Source organism: Triturus cristatus, chromosome 9 (assembly GCF_964204655.1).
Source record: "Triturus cristatus chromosome 9, aTriCri1.1, whole genome shotgun sequence".
Lineage (NCBI taxonomy): Eukaryota > Metazoa > Chordata > Amphibia > Caudata > Salamandridae > Triturus > Triturus cristatus.
In genome coordinates, this window is record NC_140592.1 from 933,118,857 (window position 1) to 933,143,584 (window position 24,728).

Consider the following 24,728-nt stretch of genomic DNA (forward strand, 5'->3'; position numbering starts at 1 on the left):
ACTATCTCTAAAGTAAAGTTGTAAATATTTTTGCAGTACATCTTATTTTGCAAGTACACAAATTGCACAATAGTTTAGCAAAACTTTTGGCAACCTTTGGCCATATTTTTTAATTGAAAATACTTTTTTGGGGTTATTCTTTTTCCTACAAAATAAAATAATTTTCTGCACTCCGTAGAATAAACCCATCCAGAGAGCTCAGAGTCCGTAGCGCCAGGCGGTTCTCGACCTTCGTGCAAGCAGCCCATCTAGGACCCAGTGTGGCTTGCGGTGTTGGTGTGCTGGCGTGCTCCTAGCCCACGCCGGTTCCTGCTGTCAGCTGACAGCCGGCGACGCTAGTCTCCAGAAGCGCATGCCTCTTTGCTCCTGAGGATCTTGAGGAGCTTTGGAGGCCTTAAAGAGGTTGTTGAAGGCCTGGGAGCTCTGTGAGTGGCCTGCCTGCTGGCCGACTAACTAGAATTGTGGCAAAATTCCACCTGGAGCGGGAGCAGTCAGGACCTGCCAGACGTGCCAGGAACATCCACTCAGCCAGCAAATTCATAAGTGTCACTGTTGAAGCCTCAAGTACAGAGGTATATGACTGCTGCTGAAAATGTCATGTTCTTTACAAAGCTAGTAATGTTTACCTGTGTTGCCCTCTGTTGGCTACTTCGTGTGGACATAATGTGCAGAATAAGGGCTAAACTCATGGCATAAAAAGAAAAGGCTGACCACTTATGCCTGTTAAATAGCCACATGGACGGATCACTGTTCCCACAGGTAACACACCTTGTGAGATCCTAGGAACCCAACAGCATGTAGCCTCAAATATGGGAAAAAAGAGCTGGGCATGACCCCGCCATTGAACAAGGCAAAGAACAATAGCGCCGAGGCTGATCATCCCAAGACCGGCACAAAATGCACTCCAATAGTGCTGTTGGAACCAACCCACATAAAAAAATCTTTCTATAAAAAAAGGTCCCTATAGACCAGCAGCACCAAAATCGGCACCACTCTTTCAACTACCTTCTGCCACCAGGAGCCCTGCTTTAATAAACACTATAACAAATTATTATAGTAAAAGTTAAATGAACTTCCCAGCTCCATTACACCAGGTCTACGAGTTCATCTTTCTGAGCGTTCACTCTGGTTATCAAAGACACCGAAATCACCAGGGTTAGAAAGTTCTTTTGGCTTGCTGCAAGTTACATCAAAGGTGCCTAATCAAGTTCTAGTAAAAAACTGGAGATCTAATTATATCAAAAACATTGCCGAATATATATCACAATATCCGCCAGACTTCTTACCAGCTCAAGAAAATTCGACCACATTTCTCTTCACCTGAAAGCTTTGAACTGGCTTCCTCTTGAGGCTAGAATACAGCTTAAACTGGCCTGCACCACACACAAGGCCTTATACTCAAACTCACCTGCTTATCTTGCACAGAATTTGGTGGTATCCAGAGGAATCAGAAACTGCAGATCCGCCAGAGACCTCCTGCTTCAACCTGCACGCTTCCGGAAAAGAAAAACCTAAAATCGGGCCGTCTCGGGGGCCGCCCTAAGAATATGGAACTCTCTCCCACCCGCCATCAGAAGAATCCCTTCTCTGGAACGCTTCAAGAAGGAGGGCAAAACCTTCCTTATGGGTAAATTCCTTAGTTAAGTGTTGCCTTCTACCAGCACTGAGACCCTGATCAACTCCCGACTAGTGCCTCCCCTCTGATTACCTATTCACCGCTCCTAAAACCTGGGGACTTGGTCTAGAGTAATTATAATATGCAAACTGTACATACGTGTCCGCTATCCTATATATATCCTGAACCCTGCCCCTCTTTATCTTTTGTATATTATCGTGATTCCAAGCGTATTGTACATTGTTATGATTCCTGTAAAGCGCTCTGATACCCTAACGGGTCAAGTTTGCGCTCTATAAAACACAAAATAAATACATAAATAAATAAAATAAACTTGCCTTAATCGAAACATAACTAGATCTGGGGAGAATCTTGATGCCACTACAGAGTTGCCTGTCTTGCCACTAGCAGCAGACTTGTACTGTGATATAGCTGTTATAGTAATTTTTGCACAAGTATAATTCATAACCCACCAAAGACTCTCCCAAACAGAACTTATTCTGTTCGATCCCTAGAGCTAAAATCAATCCTTTCGACTGTAGCATTCAGTGCTTGGATTCCTCTCTTATCAAATGTGGAGGCCCTCATGCAGAACAGATCAGGAAACAAGGGGAACAGGTCAAAGATGGAGAATTTAATATTAGATTACCCTGACTTATGGAATAATGGACAACTGATGTATGAAGGTTATGACTAAGGCTCCCTGATTTCCGTTTTTACTGATTTTTACAGATAAATACAGACAGAAAACATTAATTTTCTTGTCTGTATTTATGTTTAAATGTGGATAAAAACGGAAATTGGGTTGCTTTTTGAGTAATCCTAAATTTTGTCTGCCATGACTGCCAGGCCAATAGATGTGTGGATTGATAGGTAAGGGGGTTAAAAAAGAAAATAATTTTAGCAAAGAGGCTTTAACAGCAGTTGATATGTACAAAGTTGATACTGAAATTTGCATATTTTTATATAAGTGCACTGATTTATCTTCTGCAGGTGTTCACAGCACTGAAACCTGGCAGATGTTCAAGGATGAGTGCATCTTTATCGGTTGAATAAATGTGGAAATATACTAATTTCTGCTTACTATTTCCACAAAACCCAAAATAAATATGGATAAATACAGATCAAATTAGCAAAAAATAAATATGGATAAATACAGACGGAAATGGCAAAAAAATAAATACCATAAAACCGGGAGCCCTAGTTATGACATAGGTGCCCCACTTGTAGATCAAAAGGCAAAAGATCTACCACTAGATCAACCGATACTGATGATCATAAAGGTCAAGTGTAAAATCTTGAACACAATTGCTAACGCAATTAGATCACCATCCTCAGAACTCAAAGCTCAATTAGAATTTAGCTAAGCAATTCACAACTTCTTTAGAGACCATTGATCCCAGTATGGCCACGGGTGAAGAAGTGGTAAAAGAGAATCTAACAACAAATTCTAATCAAGGGGCACTAGTCAATCAAAATTTTATTCCCTTCTTGAAAAAATTGTAAGTAGCTCCAAAGATTATAAAAGACTGTAGGTCAAATCTGGCAAGTAAATCTGACAGCACCTGTCTGTCCAATAACAGCATCTAAGGCAGCATCACCCACGCAACAGATTTTGACCTAATCAAATCATCATTTCAGGACGGGGGATTAACTGAAGACGTAGGAAACCCCAATAATCCTGAAGTTGAGGCAATAGCTGCTTCTACTAAAAATCCACAATGGAAAAAACTCACAGTAAAAATGTTTAATACACAATAGAAGGCAGGAGCGGTAAAAAGACAGAGTCCTTTTCCCATCCCTTCATCCACAATACACCCTCCCCAAATTATCACACAATCATCTGAAGAGACTAATCTCTCAAAATCATTAAAAGTTGCTATTGGGTATCAGTCCAATAAAAGGGGCACTTGATATAGATATCCAGAGTGAGACAGGACTTGGTTATAGTGATCTATCTTTTTTTACCAAGTATTGTTTAAACAGATGGTGCATCAGACATTCCAAGGTTAATTGTCCTTTTCGGTTCTCTCATTCCAGGTCAGGAGTCCTCCAGCAGGTATCCTCGGAGTAAAGAAGAAACAAGTTACTTATCTCCCTGTATCTGTACTATTTATTTGTACCTCCACCTTCTTTTCACACCGTGTCACACACAAAAACAGGAGTGATTCATGCTGGGAAATAGCGCTCAATGAAACATGGCTGGTGCTCGAGAAAAGGACCTCCCATTTTAGAAGTGCATTGGCTTGGTAACTGTAAAGAGGGTTTGTGTGCGATAGAACAATTCCCATGGTACCGATATAAGTATGCCCAGGGCTTGCAGTCAACCGGATTCCCCTGGTCCAACCCAGTTTGTCGGTTATCGGTGCTCCCGTGTGATACCTCTTCTCTGACCCAAAGCCCGGATCCTTACACGCACCTGTGTTAGCCACGCTCGTACAGGAGCGTGGCTGGGACAGCTAGCATGCTGGTGGGTCACTCCATCTTCGGACTGGACAGCTTCTTTGCCCGTGTTGGAGCGGCTGGTTCCCTCCTGTTGTGTGAGCTGGGCGGCTTTGTCTCCTCGTCCCAGAAATGCAGCTGGCTTCCCCTTGCTTTGCATTGGTCCAGCACCCTCAAAGGCTTCCTTGAGGGGTGTGTCTCCTCGATCTTCCTCTCCCATTTGCAATGAGTTTTCAGAGTTTCCTTTCACGTTGATATAGTGGTTCATCCTCCAGGACAAAGGGTCGAGTCCCATCCCCTCTGGCTCAGTGGAGAAAGGCTTAAAGGAGCAGGATTCATTACTGGCCTGTGAAAGGGCAATAAATGTGTCTTTTGACTCAAGAGCAGAAGGAAAGGGTCAGGGCACAGTCGCAAAGTAATCACTCAAAGTAACAGAAACTAATCAAACTGCCTCTTTTGTGAATCAAAATCCAGGATTGATGTGTGGTAAAATATGTACCCTTCATTCCCACATAAATAGAGGGCTGACTGGGCACAGGCCAACCTTTCTAGCTAAGCAGGAAATTAAAAGTGAGGAAAGTATACCCTCCGCTGAGGCCATAAACTTTTCCTCTTGTACTGAGGGAGAAAAACATGGATTCAATATAGATCAAATAAGTCAAGGAAATCAACTATGTCAAATCCAATAACAATCTAGTGAAATGGAGAACAAAGACTTTTCTTGTTCACTGACTCAAATCAGCCAACCACATCCAAGGTCACATATTCCAAAAGGAGGAACTTAGTTGCATCACAAAGATATTTTGGATTTAAGCATCATAGAAGTCTTACATAGGAGAACTCAGGTTGCAACTCTAGGTGACCCAATAATCTCAGTTATTGGCTTGGCCACCGAAGGCCCTGTATATCCCCAAGGCAAAAATAATAAACACTGCTCATGGCAAGGATCAACTTCTAGCAATGGACAGCTGGACAGGGTAATACACAAACAAATCCATTGCCTAATTCTACTCGAGGCAGCACAAATGCCACAAAGAGCAGTTGTCGATCACATTCACCATGGAGTATGTATCATGTGGGAATTATGATATCCTCAATAGAGGTAATATCTTGCAATTCAAATATGTTACCAGACTTACAAGGCATAACGTCAAATGAGCTAAAAGATTTAAGTTTTGTTCAATCCATTAAGAATGGGGGGAAACGAATCCACATACACAGTATGGCCCAGCATAAAAGTAAACTAAATCCTCGCTCATGTGAATCAGCTTAAGGCATGGGGTTTCCATATGGTGTGACCAAAAACTGATTCCTACCCACATATTTTCAAACAGCAATTAAGTTTAAATACATCAGTTGATCAACAAAAGCTCAAAAGAAGCATACATTCGACTATGAATTCCGAGGCAAGATAACTTGACCGAAATGAAATTCTGTATTGCAAACAGTTCATTAGATACTCAACAAGTTTTTCCAACGCTAAACAGTTTTTACAAATCAAATCTGAATTTTTTTTACCACTAAAAAGACCCACATTATCAGACAAATTTGGTAATTGCCTCTAGGATAAAATCAGAATTTCTATTTTGTCAACTGGAACAGCAACACGCCTAAAAATATTGAGTTGGAATATAGCAGGCCTAAGGTAAAAAATGGATGACAAGGGCTTGTTGTCCCTTATGAAACAGTACATTTGCTGGTTACAAGAAACATGGGCTATCAACACTATCAATCTTGACAGACATTTAACTTACAACATAACCGCGAAAAAACAACAAAAAGGCAGACTCATAGGAGGTTTGAGTACCTGGGTAGGAACCTCGTCGGGCACTAATGTAGAAGCGATACATACGATAACCAACAAGAACATCCAAACCGTGGAGCTAAGGAACCAGGAGGGGTCACTAAAGATTCTGAATATATATTTTCCCTCAGGAGGGTGGGCCCTAGTTAAATCAGATGTACGGGTATTCAAAGAACAACTCATGGTTCTAAGGTTGGAGGAGCACAGAAAGATTCCAACAAAAAGTGTGAACACAGGGCTCTGGAGGATCAAAAAGGAATGCATGCTAGTATGTGGAATTTTTAATTCCAAAATGCCTCTATTGTTGGATCCCATGCTCAAGGACGAAGATAGCATATGGAATTACCCCCCCCCCCCCAGTTTCCATACAGCACTGCGTTTATACAAGGAAAGGCAAATCTATCTTTGAAACACATTCAGATATGGAAAAAGGCAAAGTGTCACTGACTACATGGCAATCAACACTGAAGCATGGCACCTGGTAGCCGATAAGCACAAGTTACTTACCTTCGGTAACGATAGATCTGTAAGAAACATAGGTTAGTTATAGATTCCCTACCTTAGAATTACCCCCAGGCATCAGTCTGGATCCGGAATGTTTTTTCGTCAGCAGTACCTCTGCACGTCGGAAGGTGGCGTCAGTTGGCTCCGTGTCTGTCGTTGGCGTTGTGGTCGCAGGGATGACGTCGCGGTAGCTACTTAGACGCCGCCCTCACACGCTGATGTCAGTTCTGTACACGACTTTCCGCACTAGAAACACAGAGCCATGCAAGACACTGACCACTGGTGCACAAAACTAAGGCCCTGAAAGGATAGCCTTAACCCTAGAAATCAGTTTGCAGAACAGGATGGATGGGTGGGGCGGTAAGGAATCTATAACTAAACCTATGTTTCTTACACATATATCGTTACCGAAGCGGCTCAAACGGAGCACACATTAAATAAGGCAAGACTGGATTCAAGTACCACTGAGGCATAACAAAAGGAATAGGAGGAAAGAGATGAGTTATGCCTTTCAAGAAACGATTTACAACCGGGGACTTCAAAAGAGAAGGCTGATCAGGGAGCCAAAGGAAGGCAGAGAAGGCCGAGAGATAGCCTTTGATAGTGCCCAGAGCAGAGCCCTGCTGGGCCAAAGAGAGGAGAAACAAGAGAACCTCAGAAAGAGGGGCAGAAAGGGGATCCACAGCCATTGCTATGCACCATGCCACAAATTTGTTCCACCAGCAGGCGTATACCGTCTTAGTGGAGGGACGCCTGGCTGCCAAGATTTTGTCACAAACTTCAGGAGGCAAGTCAAAAGATGTCAACTGTCGCCGCTCAATCTCCATGCAAGGAGCTGGAGGCTGGACAGGTTCGGGTGGAGGACCGTCCCCTGCTGCTGTGACAGAAGATCCTCCCGTAGAGGCAGTCGAATCGGAGGATCGATGGCCATGTTGAGCAGCTCGGGATACCAGACTCTTTGTGCCCACTCCGGAGCCACCAGAATGACTTGGGCCCGGTCGCGCCTGATCTTCTTCAGCACTCTGGGCAGAAGTGGTATAGGTGGAAAGTCCGCAAATCCACATGCGATGAAAAGTGTCACCTAGCGAGTGCTGCCTTGGAAATTCCAACACGAAGAATTGCTGACATTGCACGTCCTTTTCGGTTGCGAGTAGATCTAACCAAGGCTCTCTCCACTGTCGAAAGAGAACTTGCACCACCTCTGAGTGAAGACGCCATTTGTGATCCATCATGCACCGGCGGCTGAGTTTGTCCGCCCTGGCGTTCAAGGAACCTACCAGGTGTTGAACCACCAGGGATATGCCCTGATGTTCTAGCCATGTCCAGAGGCGGAGGGCCTCTTGACATAGGGTCCAGGACCCCACCCCGTCTTGTTTGTTGCAGTACCACATGGCGGTGGTGTTGTCGGTGAACACCTGTGCTACTCTTCCTCGGACAGAGGGAAGGAATGCCTTGAGTGAAAGCCGAATCGCCCAAAGCTCCAGAAGGTTGATTTGGAGCCCAGACTCTGCCAGAGACCAGAGGCCTCTGATTTCCGCCTCTCCCATGTGGCTGCCCCATCCCAGAAGGGAGGCGTCCGTCACTACTGTATGCTCTGGTTGGGGAAGGGTGAGGGATCTGCCGTTGACCCAATCCTGTTTTGTGAGCCACAGCGGCAGTTGACGTGCAGTGCCCTCTGAGATCTGGACACAATCGGACAGATTCCCCTGATGCTGCGCCCACTTGAACTTCAGGTCGTACTGCAGAGCCCGCATATGCCACCTGGTATGATCGATCAGCAGGATGCAGGAGGCCATGAGGCCCAGCAGCCTCAGGGTCATCCGGACCGAAACCCCGGATAAAGGCTGAAAGATTCGAATCATAGTCAGAATATCCCAGACTTGCTGCTCAGGAGGATAGACCGGAAACTGCGTTGTGTCCCGAATCGCTCCAATGAAGAGGAGCTTCTGAGAGGAAATCAGATGTGACTTCGGCACATTGATGGTGAACCCCAGCAAATGTAGGAGGTTGGCCGTAGTCTGGAGGTGGGAGATGCGACAGTCTGGGGCGAGCCCGCCTTCAACGCCCAGTCGTCAAGATAGGGGAAGACTGGAACCCCTGATCTGCGCAGATTAACTGCGACCACCGCCATCACTTTCGTGAACACCCAAGGAGCGCTGGTAAGGCCAAAGGGGAGCACGTTAAACTGCAAATCCTAGTGGCCTACCGTGAACCGCAGGTAACGCCGGTGGGCCGGCAGGACGGGAATGTGAAAATAGGCGTCCTGCAAGTCCAACACTACCATCCAGTCTCCCGGGTCGAGGGCAGACACGACCTGAGCGAGCGTCAACATCTTCAACTTCTCCTTCCGGAGGAAGCAGTTGACGTTCCTGAGATCCAAGATAGGACGCAGGCCCTTGTCCTTCTTGGGCACCAGAAAGTAGTGGGAGTAACAACCACGACCTACTTCTGGGGGAGGAACGCGCTCGATGGCTCCCTTGGCCAAGAGAGCCGTAACTTCCTATTGGAGAAGGCCCAGGTGATCCTCCGACATATGGTGGTATTGGGGTGGCATGGTAGGGGGGGTAGCCTCAAAGGAGAGGGAGTAGCCCCTTCGGACTATCTGCAAAACCCACCTGTCTGACGAGATGGTGCGCCAGGGCGGGACATAGTGGGGCACCCCTTCTGTAGCCACGAAAGGGGCAAAAAGCAGACTGCGCAGGGCGGCTGGAGAGGTCCAAGGACTTGGCCGTAGCCAGTGAGTCCTTGAAACGCTCTAGAGCATTGTCCGCCTTGTCGCCAAAAAGGCGATGGCCATCAAAGGGCATGTCCATGAGGGTATTCTGGACATCCCCAGAAAAGCCAGTCAATCTCATCCAGGCATAAAGTCGAAGGGCTACTGACGTGGAAATTGTCCTGTCTAGTGAGTTAGCGGTATCCAGCCCACAACGGATGGTAAATTTCGCCGCATCTCTCTCGGCGGCAATAGCCTGGGAGAGCATTGTCTGGGCCTCCTCTGGGCTTCCACCGGACACTGAGGCAGCACCTGTGCAACCATATCCCACACAGAGTGGGAATAACGACCTAAAAGACAGAGTTTACCGACCGCAGTCCCAAGCTGGCGGAAGAGAAAATCTTCTTCCGAAGATGATCCAGCTTCTTGGATTCCCTTTCCAGTGGAGCGGTAGGGAATGCACTCTTGGAAGGGGAGGCTTGGACTACCAAGCTCTCAGTGGTGAGGTGTTAGGAAAGGAAAGTGGGGTCACCCGGAGATGGGCGGTGGCATTGGGCAATCATTCTATCCACGGGAGTCCCAGTTTTGGCCCTAGACCAGGTGCCCAAAAGGACGTTGGTAGGGGCCATATTAAACGGTAGCAGGGGCTTCGAAGAGCTTGCTGCCGACTGAAACACCTTTGTCAGGAGGTTAGTCCTGACCGCCACCATAGGAAGTGAGGTTGAGAGCCTCGGCCGCCCTATGCAACACCACTGTGTAAGACGCTCTCTCCTCCGTAGCCACAGTAGGAGGAGACAACATGCCAAGGTCAGAGGAGGTGTCTAGACCACTGGCATCCCCCAGTTTCTCTCTCCAGTCCTGCTCAGAGTCGAGCTGGTCAGTCAGAGGGTCACCTGACCTCTCCCAGTCCTCCTCCTCATCCTCGAGGTGCCAATCTGGCCTAAAAGGGACCCCAGGAGTGAACAGGGGCACAAAAACCCCTCTCGGTGCCGGATCCGGTGTCGGGTGACACCGGTCAGGCTCCGGGTCCACATCAGGATGGAGGCCGTTGTCGACCCCAGCCAGGAGCACGACCGACGTGCCAGAGGAAGCGGCGCCAGTGGAGGCGTAATAAGGTCAACCAGCTCCGATCCGGATCCAGGCCTGGATCCAAGGGGGGCCTGCGGCGCTGGGGTCGGAGCCACCGTCGGAAAAGGCCTAGGCCCCCCCAACTGAGTTCGTTAGGCCCGAAAGCACGCCGGCGGGTTCGGGCTGCCCGATGATGGCGTGCATCGCCTCGTAAAAATTACCAAGCTAGGCAGGAGTCGCTCCGGGTCCCGGGAAGGGAGGAAAACCTGGTGTCGACTCTTCGGGCTCCGCCCGCATCCCTCGTCGCGTCAGCCAACCGAGAGAAGTCAAAGAGCGACGTTGCTTCTTCAACTTCTTCTTGTGCTTCAACTTACCTGACCCCAAGTGCGAAGACTTGGAAGACGAGTGATGATGACTCCGCAACAGGTCCCTGGACCTCCCGGGGGACCTCAAACAGCGCAGAGCCGACTGCCGGTGCTCAAGAAGCTTACTGGACTGCTCCCGCAAAGCCCTTCGAGCCATTGACCGGCAGACGAAGCACGACTTGGGTTCGTGGTCACGCTCCAGGCAAAAGAGGCACACGCGGTGCGGATCCGTAACCGACATCAGTCGGGTACAGGAGGCCTTGAAGCCGGGCATCCCTACGTGTACCAGGAGTCATAGACTCAAAAAAGATGTCGACAAAAGTTGCTCAAAAAGTTAAGTGAAAAAATGACTGAAGGTACCACTCTCTCTGGATCTGCGCTGGCTGGTGTGGAAAAAGAAAGAACGACGGACACGGATCCAACCGATGCCACCTTCCGACAAGCAGAGGTACTGCTTACGAAAAAACGGACGGATCCAGTCTGATGCCTGTGGGTAATTCTATGGTAAGGAATCTATAACTAACAGGGCCCAAGTCATTCTGGTGGCTCCGGAGTGGGCACTAAGAGTCTGGTATCCCGAGCTGCTCAACGTGGCCATCGATCCTCCGATTCGACTGTCTCTACAGGAGGATCTTCTGTCGCAGCAGCAGGGGACGGTCCTCCACCCAAACCTGTCCAGCCTCCAGCTCCTTGCATGGAGATTGAGCGGCAGTTGACATCTTTTGACTTGCCTCCTGAAGTTTGTAACATAATCTTGGCAGCCAGGCATTCCTCCACTAAGACGGTATACGCCTGCCGGTGGAACAAATTTGTGGCATGGTGCACAGCAATGGCTGTGGATCCCCTTTCTGCCCCTCTTTCTGAGGTTCTCTTGTTTCTCCTCTCTTTGGCCCAGCAGGGCTCTGCTCTGGGCACTATCAAGGGCTATCTCTCGGCCTTCTCTGCCTTCCTTTGGCTTCCTGACCAGCCTTCTCTTTGCAAGTCCCCGGTTGTAAATCGTTTCTTGAAAGGCATAACTCGTCTCTTTCCTCCTATTCCTTTTGTTATGCCTCAGTGGGACTTGCATCCAGTCTTGCCCCATTTAATGTGCGCTCCGTTTGAGCCGCTTCGGTAGCGATATATCTGTAAGAAACATAGGTTTAGTTATAGATTCCACCCCACCCATCCACCCTGTTCTGCAAACTGATTTCTAGAGTTAACGCTATCCTTTCAGGGCCTTAGTTTTGTGCACCAGTGGTCAGTGTCTTGCATGGCTCTGCGTTTCTAGTGCGGAAATTCGTGTACAGAACTGACATCAGCGTGTGAGGGCGGCGTCTAAGTAGCTACGGCGATGTCATCCCTGCGACCACTACGCCAACGACTGACATGGAGCCAACTGACGCCACCTTCCGACGTGCAGAGGTACTGCTTACAAAAAAACTGACGGATCCAGTCTGATGCCGGTGGGTAATTCTAAGGTAAGGAATCTATAATTAACATGTTTCTTTCAGATATGAAAGCGCATGAAAGAATTGGAGGCGACCCTCTACTTCTGGATATAATGCATCCTCAATTAAGCTTTTCTGATTATCAACACAACTTATAAGTAATCAAGCGATAGTTTTGAGACAAAACAGAAAGAACATTGCTTGTATCATTTATTTATGCTATCAAAAGCTAAATACGTCCAGTTCTTAATGTGTGTCTCTGCATTCTTTGGCTATCAATGCAGACTCAAAATTGAGGGAATCACATTTGAAAATATTTGCAGATCTACTGGTAAAGACAGCTGCAATAAGAAAAAGCAAAACTTATGTTCCACCTGGTAAACAATTCACCGATTGCTTGGACTGGTATGATATGGAGTGCTTAAAATTAAACCGAGCATTGTCATTATCCTTAAAAATTTGACAGCTATCCAATAACAGTAAGCAGCACTTTCATGAAACTCGAAAGCAGAACAAATGGCTAATAAAATACAAAAATAAATACCAATCACAGAAACTTTGGCAAGCATTACATGATGCAATAACTCTAAAAAATTGTAGGACATTTATGGGAATCATAAACTGGGGCTGTGAGGTTTCACCACAAGAATTTAGAGATGAGTATATAAGCCCAAAAACCTGGATCAATCACTTTGCAACTCTCGATCAGAATGTAGGAGTAAAATCATCATTAACAAGTAGTGGCTCAGCTATACAGAATCAGGAGTTCTTAAAGACAATATTTCCTTAAACCCACTGAATTCAATTAAAACAAAACTGGGGAATGCAAATTTGAGGAAAACATGAGTGAAAACTGGAAATTAGTACACCAAAACATGGCCCACTTAAGAACCATGGCCAATATATCAAACTCCTGCTCTTCTTTATTTACTCCATTACGTGCGTGTTTATACCATTTAAATTTGGGGCCATTTGATGAATTTACAGAAAAAGAAGTTGTCCAAGCGATTCGAGATCAAAAACCACACAAAGCAGCTGGGACGGATAAAATCCAAACAGATGTCTTCCAGAATCATCTCAATCTATGGTCAACTATATTAACCAGGTTGTTTAACAGCATCTGGTCCTACTGGAAGATTCCACTTTCTTGGAGAATATCAATAATTGTTCCATTACACTAAAAGGGACCAGGGGAATTACCGGAGAATTATCGACCAATTTCACTGCTCAACGGAATGGAAAAAGTCTTTGGGAAATGGTTACTATCTCGCCTAGACCTGTGGTTGGATGAAAAAGATCTATTATCTCCATTCCAAGTGGGTTTCAGGACAGGCAAGAGTCCAGTGGACCAAGTAATGAGATTACATTGCATCTACTCAAAATACATCTCCCTTCAAAAGTCATCTTTATAATTGGTTTTCATTGATCTCCAAACGGCTTTGGACAGCATTGATCGCCCTACACTATGGCACATTTTAAAGCAGTCCCTGATTAGCTATTAAAGCTTCTAGTTGCAGTGCACTCTGGTACCACAACCAAGGTGAAATATAGTGCCATGCTTTTATTTATTTATTTTTTTTAAGTTTTATATAGCACGAACTTGACCCGAAGATATCGGGTATCAGAGCGCTTTACATGGGCACCCGTTTTGTTACAGATGGATACATTAATTTTTGTTCGGCACGAGGAGATTAAGTGATTTGCCCATAATCACAGGATGTTGAGCGTTGTTGCAGAGACTCGAACCTAGTTCCCCAGCTTCAAGGTCGACGGCTCTAGCTATAAGGCTACATGCTGTTTCCGAATGAGTGAATACACTGCAGAGATCTCAATACAACAGGGCATCAAGCAAGTTTGTGTGTTAGCCCCGACTTTTTTTTAACTGCTATATAACATAAGCAATATTGTAAAAACACTAACAAACCTTGACTTAGATGTACCAAAAATAAACAACCAATACTGCTCTTTGCGGACGACATGGTATTACTACCCGAACCAAATTATTGATGCATCGTCTTTCGGCTGGTTTCAAGTCATTTTGTGCTACTAGAAGTCTCACCATCAATGTTGGAAAATAACAGGTCTATGATTCATCTTTTTTTTTTCACTCTTTTTATTTGAACTTTGCTTATCATACATTGTGTACAGGAGACAAATATAGGTTAACGCATGTCCTATGTTTCAATGAGATGCGTACATCACATGGCATTGGTTGAGCATGCATCAAGGAAGGTACTTTTACAGCCCGGTATCATTCCGAGACAATTAGTTTCATCAACTCAACAGGCGTGCTCTGTCTGGCTCCATCCTCCTCATCACATAACCTTGCATCAGAAACTGCTAAAACCCCCTAAATCATTCCAGGCCCTCCACACCTTCTCCCACTTCTTTGGGCTGCCCCTGCTCGGATAGACTACCTGTCAAGTATATGATTCTTAAACAAAAACCTAAACGTAAAGCAACCTTTATGGTCTACAGTAAGCCATTAGACCTTGTGACCACCTATGATTACCTGGGCATTCATCTGGGTAGTACATTGCTGTGGTCCCCCCAGGTGTCTAAAGTAATACACTGTTCTGGCCCAGCAAGTAGGTGCGGTAATGAGATTTGCAAAATGGTGTGGAAACCACTTGACATATAAAATGAAAGCTAGGACTGCCAGCATATATGGTTCCAAGATTTGGGGGCATAGAAAAATCCCATCAATTCAAACCACCAAGAACAACTTTGGAAGATGGTTACTGTATCAATTCCGTGGTACACCGATGGATGCACTGCAAGCGGGATTGAAGAAAACAAATGTAAAAAAATAAACGAGGATTGCATTGCCCTTGCACCTGTAAAATATTGGATCCGAATTTGATCAAGAGAGGAGTTTGGTTTGTATAAACATACATTACTAGATATTATGAAGAACAGAAACTATTGTTTTCTACCCTGGTTCACACACATATCAAATGTTCATCAGAACATGGGATTGGAAGATCTTTGACTTCATTTACAACATTATCACCAAGGCTAGTGTGATTTGGTAATAAAAACCTAATGGTCCTTAGTAAATCAATTAAAAGCAAGCTGTGCAGGTTCCCTGCTGAAAGGTTTTATGGTCAAGGATCAAGGCTTTGAACCATTCTTGGATGAAATCATACATGTGGAAAAAAGAACAGCCCTTTACTTAAAGTTTCGCTTGGGTACTCTGCCACTCGCTTCAATAGCTCAAAGAGGGTCACCAAAGCCTGTTGAGGAAGCAGATCTGTGCGATGCTTTTTGGGAGCTCTAGAAGCAATTATCCATTTTTTTGTTGCTGTGCCAGCATATGTTAAGCATTCAGAAATGTTATCTACAGCAACTTTTTCTCAAACATAATATTAGATTGTGCAATGAAGCTATGGTGTTTTGCATGAGAACAGACAAGAAACTTTATCTGGTGGGATCCTATATCTGCGCTGCTTGGAAGTCAAGAGCACAATTCCAGAAAATATTGCCTATATTTTTTAAACAATATTTGACGGTGAAGGTACAGATGCACAAGAGGCCATCACCTATCTTTGATGAACTGATCTGACTAAAACCACAGATTCCTTAAGCTTCTATATTGGTCTTAGCATTCAACTGCCTTGAACCTAACAAACTTTCTCCCAGGTCTATGCTGCAAGGGCAGTTCCAACGTATCGCCATTCCTTTGCCCACAAAAACAATTCATTCTCAGTATCCTTTTTTGTCTTTTACAGCATTAATTGGGGCATTGAAACAATTTGGATCTAATCAAATCTACCTCTAGCTTGTTCGTGTTCTCCCTGTAGCCATAGAGAGAACCTTTTGGTTCCATCAACATTTGTAACTCAAATAGTAGTTTTTTTTTTTTTTTTAATTCTTTTTATTTGCATTTTTCAATAACAAACTTAAAACAATACCACTCACTGCTGTGTACATATGTTCAGCGATGACGATACGTCTCCCCACCAACATAGCACCAAATACGAGGTTGCAAGGACACCTACTCAGTGTTATATGACAATCTGCTCTTTACCCAGCTGTCCATCTTCCTCCCCCTCCCGCACGCGCCCCCCCAACCCAACGTCTGCCAATACGCCCCACGGGCAAATGCAATGACCACCATCTCCCTCCCGCCCTAGGGGATAGCATCGAGCTACAGCGCCTGCAGCAGAGCGCGCTCCAACCAGTGTGTGAAGGGCCCCCATATATCCTTAGGCCTCGATCGCATCGGCATAAGCTCCCAGTACAAGGCGAGCTGTGTCTGGCAGTAGACAGCGCTTCTGACCCATTCCCTAACGCTAGGTGACGTAACAACTCCCCAATGCATAGCAACTTGTCGTTTGGCCAGTAACAATAGCATCGCTGGCAGCTTACGGTGTTTGGGCTCAACCATATGTAAAACTCCCAGCAGCGTAACCTGTGGTGTGCATGGTATCTGTAGGCCCGTGATTTCGCATACTATCTTCACCACCCTTGTCCAGAAGGTCGCCAATGTGGGACAGTCCCACGCCATATGCAGAAAGGTGGCTCCACGAGTGTAACAGCGCCAGCACTCATCTGTGTCTCTTAAGCCCATGCGGTGCAATCGGCTAGGGGTGCGATACGTCATGTGTATGTATTTGAAGTGGATCAGGCGCAGCCTGTAGTTGGGGGACAGAATCTCAAGAAGCTTACAACACAAGTCCCAGTGCACATCAGAAATATCTGCACCCAATTCCGCCGCCCATAGGCCCCGCGCCGCCGGAAGAACCACGGGGTGATTAGCTTGCATTCGCACATACAATCGGGATACAAGCTTGCGCCCTGACTCCACGGACAGCACATTTTCCAGGGCAAGCAGATCCGGCGGCGGCGCCGGGAACGTGGGGAACAGCTTCCGGCACGAGTGGCGGAGCTGATAATAAAGAAGCGTGTCCAGTAGCGTCGGAGCTTCCGCACAACACATCTGCTCCAGCGTGAGGAAGGTGTCACCGGGAAACAAATCGCCCCCAGTGCGAAGGCCCAGCACCGCGGCACGCTCCCCGGTCTGCATATTTCGCAGCGGTGGCCACATCGGGTTCCCGCGCAGAGGCACAGATCGGGTGTAAAGAAGGTCCAGCCCGGCCCTCCGTCTCAGCCCATCCCAGGCCCACCTGAGTGCGTGCACCGGGTCGATTTCCGTGCATCTCCGGATGTGTGGCGCGTAGAGTGCCACAGTTAGCGGCAGCGGGGCCGCTCTATCAGTCTCTATTGCCACGTGCGGTTGAAACGGTGTGGGGTGCGCCCAGTAGTGCAGGAACTGTGCCTGTGCACAGTAGGCATATAAGGAGAAGTCTGGTGCGGCCAGGCCTCCCTGTCGCTGTGGAAGAGTGAGGGTCTCCCATGCCACCCTCGGCTGTTTACCTCCCCAGGCCAGTTCCACCATCCGCGAGCGTACCTGTCGCAAAAAATGTGCAGTTAGGGGCAGTGGGATATTCACGAGTAAATATAGGAGTTTAGGCAGGATCACCATTTTAGCCACAGCGATTCTGCCAGCCAGCGAAAGGGGCAAATGCTTCCAGCGGCCGACCCTCTCTTCCACCCAACCCATCACCCGCCCGTAATTTTCCGCCCATATCTGCTGCATATCCGTGCTTATCCAAATCCCCAGGTACCGCACCGGTCCAGTTGCCCATTTCAGCGGGCAGTCCGGGGTAAAGCGGGGAGTCCCGGACGTCAGGGGCAAAATGACCGATTTCTCCCAATTTATATTCACTCCCGACAGCCGACCATACTCCATCAGTTCTCTTGTCAGAGGGGAGAGGTTTACCTGAGGATCAGACACATATAGCGTAATATCATCCGCGTACAGCGATATGGACAGCGCCCTTGACGAGAAGCCAATGCCCCTGGCCGCATGATGCTGTCTGATGCGGGCAGCCAAAGGCTCTGTGGCGATGGCAAAGAGCAGGGGCGATAGGGGGCAGCCCTGTCTCGTACCCCTCCGAATGGCAAATGGCGCAGAGACGAGCCCGTTCACTCTCACCCTAGCAGTGATGCCGGTATAAAGCAGTCTAATGTATCTGATAAAGGCCTCACTCACACCCATGCGCTGCAGCAGAGGAAACAGGAACCCCCACTCCAGGGAGTCGAACGCTTTGGTGGCGTCTAACAGTACCGCCGCAGCCTTAACATGTGGGGCCAAATAGTGCAGCACACCGAAGAGGGTGCGGAGGTTGTGGGATGTCGAGCGGCCCGGCACAAAGCCCGACTGATCCGGGCGGATCATGAGGGGCAACACCGGCTGTAGCCGAGTTGCGAGCATTTTTGCAAAGATCTTTGCGTCAGTATTAATTAAAGATAATGGCCTGTAGGAGTCGCATTGCTGGACATCCTTGTCCGGTTTTAGGAGGGTAATGATGACAGCCTCTCTCATGGATTCTGGGAGTATACCCGTCTCGACCGCCTCAGCATACACTGCCAACAGTCGGGGGGCCAGGAGATCTGCATATTCCTTGTAAAACTGTGCCGGGAGGCCGTCCGGTCCCGGTGCCTTGCCGGCTGCCAATGATCCTATTGCCTCCCGCACATCTTCTGCCGCAAAGGGCCGATCGAAGTAACCTTTTTGGTGCGCATTGAACCATATAAGTTGTATCGTATCAAAATAGTCAGACAGCTCCGCCTGTGAGTGGGCTGACCGAGCATTATACAAGTCCCTGTAAAAGGTCCGAAAGGTATCTAGTATTTCCGGAGGTGTATACACGGTATCACCTCCCTTTGTCATCACTGAGGAGACGAAGGGAGAGGGTCGTTGTGAGCGCAGCAGGAGGGCGAGCGTTCTGCCTGGGCGATCCCCCTCCCCATATCTGCGGGCCACAGCATGCTTAGTCAGGAACTTAAGCTCCCTATCAGCTTCTGTCTGATATTCAGTTAGCGTGGTGCGAGTTTCAGCCAAGGTGGCAGTCGAGGGGTCCGAACAGTACTTCACCTCCAGAGAATGCAGGCGATCCTCCAATTTACCTAGCGCACCCCTGATAGTCTTTAGGACTTTGCAGTGGCCCCTGATCACCACCTTAAACGCGTCCCACAAGGTGCCCAACGATGTCACGGAACCCGCATTGTGCTCAAAGTAGTCGAGTATGTGCTGATGGATATCCTCATGAAACACCTGATCTGACAGGGCCTGCGCAGGCAATCGCCACGTGAAGGGTGTAATGTATGGCTTGGGGACAGTCAGAGTCAGTTCAACAGGTGAGTGGTCTGAGAGGGTGCGCGCCTTGTGAGTGACTGCAGACACCCAGGCATGCACCTGTGGGCTCAAGAGCCAGAAGTCCAAGCGGGACCAGGCTCCTCTGTGCGGGGTGAAGCAGGTGCCTTCCCTAACCGCGGGATGTAATACGCGCCACGAGTCCAGTAGATTATAATCTGCCATTAGGCCGCGTATAAGACCTGCAGCTTGCGGGTGATGCGCGCGAGCAGCCCCCTCCCTATCTAGCTCCAGCGAAAGCACGGCATTGAAATCTCCTCCCCACATGCATGCCCCTCCGCCCAGTGATTGTGCCAGGTGCCAGACGTGACGAAAAAACCCAGGGTCATCCGAGTTGGGGCCATATGTATTAACTAATGTGATCGGCATGTGAAATAACTTCCCCAGCAGTATTATGTAGCGCCCCTCAGAGTCCGCGTGCACCTTAAATGTCTGCCAGGGAAGGCCTTTGCGGAGAAGAATAGCCACTCCCCGGGAGTAATTGGAGCAGCCGGAGGAGTGTATCTCGCCCCATCGAGCACATCTAAGCTTGTCCCCGGCGTTGCGAGTCAAATGCGTTTCCTGTAGGAAACATATGTCGATTTGGTGTCTTGACAAATGTGCATGGGTCAGGCGTATCTTGCGGTGATCGTTAAGACCACGGATATTCCATGTAAGGCAGCGCAGCGTGGTCAGGGAGGCTTATATGTGTGTGTCCTATGTAATGGCGAAGTCACCGATGGCCCCCGTTCCAGGGCCCACAGGGGGACCCCCCGCTTCACATTCCCCCGGATCCACAACCATAGAAAGTCGGCCCGTGGCAAGGCCGCATCATCATTTAGTGGTGTAGTAAAAAAACGCAGTGTAATAAAACCAACCAACAATCACCACAACCCCCCTCCACCCACTCCAACCCCCCAATCAGGTTGAGATACCTCCCCCCCCCCCCGCCACCCCACCCAACAGTAACTGTCCTGCAATAGTATCTGGGAATCATCCCACAGGGGCGTGGGGTCACCGGCTAACTCACTAATACAACAAGGAATCTGTCAGTCTGAAAAACAAGGGCACAGTCGCTAGGAAGTTTAGAATAAGCGAAGTGTTTGAAAAGGGAGCCTCAGAGTGCTGTAGGATTCATTAGGATTTCCATCAAAAACCAGTGATTGGTGTATATCATCATCTGGATATCCACTCCTTCCCACCACTGTGATTCACTCCATCTTGGAGTTTCATTCGTGGTTAGTTAGTAACCGGAGCACATTTTTATGAGGCCCATGGAAAGGGTAGGAGAGAAGGGGAGAAGGACAGCCAAGCCACTAGTCAGGGCAAGGTATGATATATATACCAAAAAATGATATATAAGTGGTGCAGTGCAGTAAGGTGAAATGTTAAAAAAGGATAAGGAGGAAGAAAGAAAGTTTATTGAAAAATATTCCTGCCAGTCCTTAACTAAAAATGGTGCAGAAACAGCTTCTAACAAATAGGCTGTTTGACAATAGGGTCGACATGTTTCAGCCTGCTTGCCTGGAGGGTCAAATGGCTTTCGTCAGGACCTTCATTTTATTATCGCTACTGCAGCAAAAGTGAGTGGGAAAATTATAAATTGTGAGACAGTGTTAAAAAATACAACCTTATTATGGTGTACAACTTCTTCGTATTGTCAGTGTGTTTATGAACATCTGTGGAAATACGAAAAGAGAATCACAAAAACAACACAGTCAGTGAAACTATCTGACAAATTTTCGCTTGAAACGCTGTGCCTTAATCTCAAGTGCTTACCTGATCAGCACGAGAAGTGAGCCTCACCTCACCCGGTAAAGACTCAGGGTAGAAGGAGGCCCCGCCCTACAAAATTGAATAAGATGTGGGGAAAATTCAGTACAATGAACCATGAGATACGATGGTTCAAAATCTATAATTTGAGACATTCTTCTGAAAGTCCGTTGTATGCTCAGCTTTGAACGCCGAGGTGACTTCACTCAAGAAAACAGAACCACAACTAAAATGATAGACTATGCAGACGCGCAAAAACTAGGGCACCGGTGGAACACGCAGTGCTCAATTGCGCCGCATCTGTTACAAAGAATAAGAGTTTCAAAGTTTTGAACTCTAGATCGCTCACCTCTCCGTCGGTACCTCGATGTGGAATCTGAGCCGTTTGGGAGGTAACCGGCAGCACAGGTGAGAGGTGTTAAAAAGCATGCCCTTTGGTTAAGCGACGACCTGATTCGTCAACGCTGGGCCAATGGGTTACTGTGTTTGATTTGGTATGGTCTCTGATTGGGCCCTGGAAAAGCCCGAGGTCACGCGGGATTTCGAGAAAAACTACAAAGTGATGTCAGCGTGTCAGGAAGGTGTAGTTCCAATGGGGTCGAGGAAAACTCGAGGTCACGCGAGACTAGAGAATGACTACTGAATGACATCAGCGTGTAAGGAAGGTGTAGTTCCATGTATCTGATAAAGCTTTATCAATCAGTGGGACGCAAACATACTTTCATATGAAGGATAGAAGGGGTTTAGCAATTAGTGCATATCTAGATGAGGTAGTCCCAATCTTTGATCACTATCTCTGGATGAACCTAGATCAGTGGAGAGTTATAATGAGCTCCACGGAATATCATCGTTCAATCCTGTTTGAAAAGTACCAATTTTAAACACCCAGCGTTGTTCCTTTAAAAACAAGAAGCGAGATGTGTCACTTACATGTGATGGAATAAAGGGTTTCTCTAAGACTGTCCACCAAAAATCATTGGCTTGGTGCTTCACTTCATGGAAGTGGCGTGTCAGTCTCGTATTGGTCTTGTTGCAGCGAAAGGTGCTCTTGTGTTCTAGCATTCGCTGTCTGACTTTCCGAGTGGTCATCCCTATATACCGGAGTTTACAGGGGCATTCAATCATATAGATTAAATCTTCACTGTTGCAGTTGGTAAAAGATCTTTGCTCCCATGGTTTGTTTGTGCCTATGTCTAACGTTGTGGAATGGCTAGTCTGCGGGCATATTGAACACGTCCCACATGGGTGGTGTCCTTGTACTGCGGGTAGGTCCCATAGAGTCCCAATGGGACGTGGTCTTGCTTCACGAGGTCGTGTATGAACCACTTTGTCTCTAAGGTTGCTTCCTCGTTTGAGAGAGAACAAAGGCAGAGGTATTTTCTCTTTGCATGAGTTCAGAATGCGCCAATGCTTCTTCACACTCTTTTGAATTCCATTAGTGAGCGTGCTGAATGTGTGGACGAAGGTGAGCCGCTCCAGTGGTGGTTTTGCAATAGGTGGCTCTATTAGTGCTTCTCTGTTGTTATTGGAGGCGCGTTTAAACGCTTTCTTGATCAGGGATCTCGGATATTGTTTAACAATAAGTTGTTCAGTGAGATTCTTTGCATGCACCTGGTATTTTTCCGATGTGGAACAGTTGCGTCTTACACGCAAAAACTGTCCGTAAGGAAGATTATCTCTCAATGATTTTGGATGTTGACTATCATATCTCAAGAGAGAGTTACGGGACATTGGTTTCTTATACAGTTCACTTTCAAGGCCAGTTATAGTGCTGAAGATAGAGAGATCAAGAAAGGCTAATCTCTCTTTGTGAGCTTCCACTGTGAACCTCAAAAAGTTGTTTCTGGTGTTCAACCAATCTAGGAAGGGTGATACTGACGACAAATCACCGCGCCAGATTACCAGGATGTCGTCAATATAGCGCTTCCATAGTCGGATCGAGTCACTGAAAGGGTTGTCATCGTTGAGCACATGTGTTTGTTCGAATGAATGCACATAGAGATTGGCTAAGCTAGGAGCAAAAATGCTCCCCATGCTGGTCCCGGAGACCTGCAGGTAAATGGTGTCTTCAAATTTGAAAAAATTTTCTTTCATAGCCAAATGTGCAAGGGTCATGATGAAATGAACGGGAGTGATGGTATCCAGATCTGCATTGTTCAGGATGGAAAAGATGGTTTCAAGGGTCTCATCCTGAGGAATAGAGGTATATAATGATTCCACATCAAATGATACTAGAATGTCTCTATCGGGATCAAAGTCAACTGTGGGCAAAAGACGTAGAATATCTTTCGTGTCCTGCAGGTAAGTAGGCATCTCTTTTACTAGAGGTCTTTACTGGGGGCCGTTGGGCCTTATGGCCCAACGGCCCCCACCAGGGAGACCTATTATATCAGGACAAGGATCACTACTAGAACCTCTATCTACCTTTGTTGATCACTTCTTAAGACCTCTAGTAAAAGAGATGCCTACTTACCTGCAGGACACGAAAGATATTCTACGTCTTTTGCCCACAGTTGACTTTGATCCCGATAGAGACATTCTAGTATCATTTGATGTGGAATCATTATATACCTCTATTCCTCAGGATGAGACCCTTGAAACCATCTTTTCCATCCTGAACAATGCAGATCTGGATACCATCACTCCCGTTCATTTCATCATGACCCTTGCACATTTGGCTATGAAAGAAAATTTTTTCAAATTTGAAGACACCATTTACCTGCAGGTCTCCGGGACCAGCATGGGGAGCATTTTTGCTCCTAGCTTAGCCAATCTCTATGTGCATTCATTCGAACAAACACATGTGCTCAACGATGACAACCCTTTCAGTGACTCGATCCGACTATGGAAGCGCTATATTGACGACATCCTGGTAATCTGGCGCGGTGATTTGTCGTCAGTATCACCCTTCCTAGATTGGTTGAACACCAGAAACAACTTTTTGAGGTTCACAGTGGAAGCTCACAAAGAGAGATTAGCCTTTCTTGATCTCTCTATCTTCAGCACTATAACTGGCCTTGAAAGTGAACTGTATAAGAAACCAATGTCCCGTAACTCTCTCTTGAGATATGATAGTCAACATCCAAAATCATTGAGAGATAATCTTCCTTACGGACAGTTTTTGCGTGTAAGACGCAACTGTTCCACATCGGAAAAATACCAGGTGCATGCAAAGAATCTCACTGAACAACTTATTGTTAAACAATATCCGAGATCCCTGATCAAGAAAGCGTTTAAACGCGCCTCCAATAACAACAGAGAAGCACTAATAGAGCCACCTATTGCAAAACCACCACTGGAGCGGCTCACCTTCGTCCACACATTCAGCACGCTCACTAATGGAATTCAAAAGAGTGTGAAGAAGCATTGGCGCATTCTGAACTCATGCAAAGAGAAAATACCTCTGCCTTTGTTCTCTCTCAAACGAGGAAGCAACCTTAGAGACAAAGTGGTTCATACACGACCTCGTGAAGCAAGACCACGTCCCATTGGGACTCTATGGGACCTACCCGCAGTACAAGGACACCACCCATGTGGGACGTGTTCAATATGCCCGCAGACTAGCCATTCCACAACGTTAGACATAGGCACAAACAAACCATGGGAGCAAAGATCTTTTACCAACTGCAACAGTGAAGATTTAATCTATATGATTGAATGCCCCTGTAAACTCCGGTATATAGGGATGACCACTCGGAAAGTCAGACAGCGAATGCTAGAACACAAGAGCACCTTTCGCTGCAACAAGACCAATACGAGACTGACACGCCACTTCCATGAAGTGAAGCACCAAGCCAATGATTTTTGGTGGACAGT

At 46.9% G+C, this 24,728-nt stretch overlaps 1 protein-coding gene across 4 annotated transcripts in view; it reads right to left on the reverse strand.

Moving 5' to 3' along the window:
• Positions 1-24,728, reverse strand: part of RIN3 (Ras and Rab interactor 3) — a 477,167-nt gene that overhangs the window by 18,061 nt on the left and 434,378 nt on the right. For 2 of the 4 annotated variants that reach the window (XM_085626501.1, XM_085626502.1), the window contains one exon: positions 3,423-4,403. The exons of the other annotated variants lie outside the window; for them this stretch is intronic. In XM_085626501.1, coding sequence (XP_085482627.1) covers positions 3,975-4,403 — 429 coding nt within the window. In that variant the 3' untranslated portion in view covers positions 3,423-3,974. Of the gene's footprint in view, positions 1-3,422; positions 4,404-24,728 lie in introns of those variants that run through there. 4 annotated transcript variants of the gene reach the window in all.